This window comes from Penaeus chinensis, chromosome 1, assembly GCF_019202785.1.
Source record: "Penaeus chinensis breed Huanghai No. 1 chromosome 1, ASM1920278v2, whole genome shotgun sequence".
Classification (NCBI taxonomy): Eukaryota; Metazoa; Arthropoda; class Malacostraca; order Decapoda; family Penaeidae; genus Penaeus; species Penaeus chinensis.
This window is the reverse complement of record NC_061819.1, coordinates 36,094,177-36,099,176: the sequence shown is the minus strand read 5'-3', so window position 1 is coordinate 36,099,176 and position 5,000 is coordinate 36,094,177. Positions and strand designations below refer to the sequence as shown.

At 36.4% G+C, this 5,000-nt stretch overlaps 1 protein-coding gene across 1 annotated transcript in view; it reads left to right on the top strand.

Moving 5' to 3' along the window:
- Nucleotides 1–3,682, top strand: part of LOC125027550 — a 6,249-nt gene extending 2,567 nt beyond the window's left edge. The window contains exons 4-6 of the mRNA XM_047616647.1: nt 1,971–2,114; nt 2,283–2,472; nt 3,250–3,682. Coding sequence (XP_047472603.1) covers nt 1,971–2,114; nt 2,283–2,472; nt 3,250–3,404 — 489 coding nt within the window. The 3' untranslated portion in view covers nt 3,405–3,682. The remainder of the gene's footprint in view (nt 1–1,970; nt 2,115–2,282; nt 2,473–3,249) is intronic.
- The last annotated feature ends 1,318 nt before the right edge of the window (nt 3,683–5,000 follow it).

Here is a 5,000-nt window from a genome sequence, read left to right as displayed (position 1 = left end):
GAGTGTGCAAGTTATCAAATAGATACTGCATTAATTGCTCATCCTCTCCCTCCCCCCTTTCTCTGTCTAGCGATCTGTCTACTCATAAAAGTGTTATACTTTAAGTGCTTACCACTTAAATTAAGAAAATCTAAGTCTCTATATCTTTATATATATTTATTTATACATATTTACACACACACACACACATATATATATTACACACACACACACAGACACACACACACACACACACACACACACACACACACACACACACACATATATATATATATATATATATAAATATATAATATAATTATATATAGATATATATGTACTATATATATATACATATATAATATCTAATCATATATATAGATATATATGTAATATATATATATATATATATATATATATATATATATGTATGTATATATATATTACACTATAATATATTTATTACACTATAATATATATATATATATATATATATATATATGTGTGTGTGTGTGTGTGTGTGTGTATGTACATTACACTATAATATATATATATATATATATATATATATATATATATATATATATATGTATATATATATGTATATATATATTACACTATAATATATATATATATATATATATATATATATTACATATATGTATTACATATATATATTATATATATCATACATATATGTATATATACATGTTATATATATAAACGTATATATGTATATACATATATATTACATATATATTATAAATATAATATATATCTATATAAATTACACATATATACATGTATATAATTACTGCCCTGGCCTCATGGGGTAAACAATGTACAAATTGTCCTCTGACATATTCCTGTATGTACGTTGTATCATAGGGTTAGGAAAACATGTGTGAAGAAGACCTCAACTTCTGTAATTTTCTTTCGTAGGTTCCATATGTTACCAAACAGAAAGCATAACTCTGATATCGCTGTTATTTTCATTGTTGTTATCATTATCGTCACTGGGGAGCTAACTCCGACGGGGGCCCATAGCCGCATCCACTTAGTTTCCACCTACGAGGGTCCCTCGTGGGGAGCCGCCAGGCAGGGGCTCGGCCCAACTCTAGCTCTTCACGACAGGTTTGATCGGTCTGCCCAAGCCACGCCTTCCTATGTCGTCCCACAAGGCCTCCTCCACCAAGGGTTGTCTCGAAGAGAGATAACCTGGCGGGCAGGATTATTGTGCAAGTAACAGGTCCTGCTCCAATCACATGATGTAACCGGTAGTTGGACACATGGTCCCGCCAACTGTACCCCATGAACTGGCACCAGGACCTGTTACAAAAGGCATCAAGAAGAGTCATGAACTACACTATCAATGTATATAAAGCTCTCTGTGACCTCAGTGTCCTCACTGCAAGCAAGCACCCAAACAGGATCTGAGATGATCTGGCCACTTGCTGAGTGGAATGCAGTTGTCTACGAGGAGGGCTTGGAGTGCAGCTTCCTTAGGGTTTGTTAGAATAAAGGTCATTTACTAAGAAATGGCCTTCAACCTTCTCTGCAAGATTCCTGATAAACTGCTCTCTGTCATATCTCAGCAGTGACCCAGTCCTGCGCACCAGGGAACAACAAAAGTCGCGCGACACGCATCTGTGGCTTCCAGTGTCTCCTGCGAAATGAAATTCTGTCTTGCTCTTAGGCATTCACTAATCGATTCTTGAACTGCATCAAGTGTTTCATGCTTGAAAGTGTCTCATAACAGAACGGGGTCCGCCAGGTCCCCGAGTGTTGCGAAATGACCAGAGGAAGCCTTAGCAAACCCCGGGACAATCCCCTTCCCTCAGTCTGTCCACATGAAACGCCCTGTGGTTGTGAAGTCGACTCGGAGTGTAACAATTAACACATCCTATCATGTGGAAGTGAGACAGGTATGTATGTGTTAGATAAAGCGCTTATGCAGATAAAACAGCTCTTGACCTGAAAGCATGTTGCAGGTGTATGCCTTCGACCCTACCATGGGTAAGGAGGACCACCAGAGGACGCCCAGCATCCAGTTCTTCAAGCTTGGCATCTCGGACGTCGAAGGAGAAAAGAAGATCGGCATGAACCCACTTGTAACAACCTTCAATTTTCACAAAGTATGAGACTTGTTGCAGCTCTAAGGATTTTATTCTTCTTTATTCATTTATTTATTGGAATATGAATTGTGTGAAAGGCTTGGGTGTGCTAAGTGTGGTTTGTGTATTGAATATTGATATAATTTTCTATGGAGTGACAAACCTCCCCTGCTCTTCATTTCTCTTCAGCCGTTCCCCGTCGACCGCTACGAGAACATCGTCCGGCGTCTGGGACTCGAAGGCCGCGTCATCGACTACGTCAAGATGGACATCGAACTCGCCGAGCTGGACGTCCTGCGCGACCTGCTGGACAACTCGCCTCGCCTCCTCAGGAACATCAACCAATTAGCTATAGAAATCCATGATGATTATCGAATTGGTACTGTCGTTGGGGTTTTACATGTTTGCAGAGTGTATGTTTGTTTGTATGTATGGGTCTGTTGGCATGTAATAGTGGTTCTATTTAAGGGGCAAGGATTAAGAGAGAGTTTACGTGTTGACAGTGTGTATATGTAACTGTATGTGTCTGTTGGTATGAAAGGAAGAGAATAATTGGAATTGTTCTAGACTAAAAAGAGGCATTGTTCATTATTTCGTTGATTTTTTTTCTTTGTGAAATTATAAAAACAGTGGCATCTCTTCAGTTACTAGAGACAGCGTGAATTTTGTTTGAAAAGCTACAAAGGCTTAGAGAGAGTTCTAATTGATGTCTTCGTGGGTTTTACGATTCTTGAAACGTTAAGACTTTACACTATCAGTGGATACGCCAGCATAAAAGGGGTAAAATTCTGTGTCATTTTTACAAGGAGACAGAGACAAGTAACCAAATCATCATTGGGATACAGTTTACTTTCGTAATATTTTCTTTGCTCTCTCTTTCTCTTTTATTTCGTATTGATTCCCCGCATTCTATATATATTCGCGCCTATTATATGTAAGGCTTTATTAATCTAATTACGTATGGTATGTTGAAACTAAATAATTGTTACTAGGTATTTAGATACCATAGCTTATATAGTCTCTCTGCATTCCTCCAAGCTGTGGCATATCAGCAAACCATATTCTCTCAGCACTGTATAAATAACACAGCTGTTCCCTCATTATAATTTCATAAACACTGTTCTTAAATGACATTTCCCGTCTTCCTCGCCCACAGGAGACTTCGGTCCCAACAGCACCGTGCGGAAATTCTGGCCGTTTTTCCACAGGCTTCGCTGTCACGGCTTCTCCATCATGATGTCCCAAGCGAGTGAACTTTGGAGGGAAGTGGTGTGGAGTCGGGACACTGCTGGCATCCCCTTGGCAGAATAAAAACAGTGCGAATGTAATAAGTGGCAGTGAAAAAGAATGACGTGTGATAAGTGACAGTGATAAAAGTGACAAGTGTTAAGCGACAGTCAAAAAAGTAGTGACGAGTGAGAAATGACAGTTCAAGATAACAGTGACCGGTGTTTAGTGACAGTGAAAAAAGCAGTGTCGACTGGTAGGTGTTATTGAAATTAAAACAGTAAATTATAATGTGATCCCTAAAGATAGATATGATGAGTCACAGGGACAAATGATATGTAGATGGCAATACAATGTTTTATGTATGGGTAGATTGAAATACTTGTTTGTGATGAAATAATTGAATACATGTTTTTATTCAATGTTTTCTTTTATTTATTAAACCCCCAAAATATAGATCATCGTGGGATCTAACCACCCGGGACCCAAAATATATGTATCTATATCTATCTATCTATATATATACATACATATATATATACCTTTTTGCAGTATCCCGGTCGCTACAAAACACGATATCATCGAAGTTTGTACTGTTTTACAAAGTTTTGAGAGAAGGAAATATTATTTTTAGTTTTATTTAACATGAAAAAGTCAATAAAAAAACAAAAAACTACGTAATATGCTGGTATGTTTTAATTAACAAGCAAAACATTGTAGAAGCTTCAAATAAGATGGAAAAAGTACCTGGCTATTCTGGAACTTTGTTTATACACACTATTCTCTGCTTCGCAAGGCCGTGGAAAGTTTAAATATAGTTCTCAGATTCTCTCTTTCTCTCTCTCTCTCTCTCTCTCTCTCTCTCTCTCTCTCTCTCTCTCTCTCTATCTATCTATCTATCTATCTATCTATCTCCCTCCCTTATTACATACACTGTTCTTCACGTGAAAAGTGGAAGTAAAATAAGGTTTTAATCTTATCTTATCCACCGATGGTCCTAATGAGACAAATGGCTGATTGCAATGATCACGGAAATTTACTTGATTTACTGATTGAAATATATCAACAAATCAACACGCGCAACATTCACTTTGATAGTCTTGAGCTTGTAAGGTTATATCATAGACGTACAGAATGATTTTGAAGACATTCATCCCACCGAAGTCAATGCCACGTCATAGGACTCGAACACGTGATCAATGAAAATGTAAATACCTATCTGAAACCACGTGAATTATATCTGAAATATATCGCAGTCTGATTGGCTGGCCGGAGAGTATCGCATCGTATGTGTGAATCGTATACACACATACAACAGGTTCCAATACTGTAGGCGCAGAGGGGAAGCATGTATCAGAGTGTATGAATGTCTAAAGGTTTTCGAAAATGTTATATACACAGTCAGAATATACATACATGTTTAATATATATATATATATATATATATATATATATATATATATATATGTATATATACATATGTATATATATTATACATATGTATATATATATATTTATACATATGTATATATATACTTATACATATGTATATATACATAAGTATATATACATATATGTGTATATATGTGTGTTTATGGTATTTTTACATTACGTAAACTGAGATATTCCCCTCATTAGGAAGTTTTACATAAAAGTTACCTTTTAGATGATTATCACCCC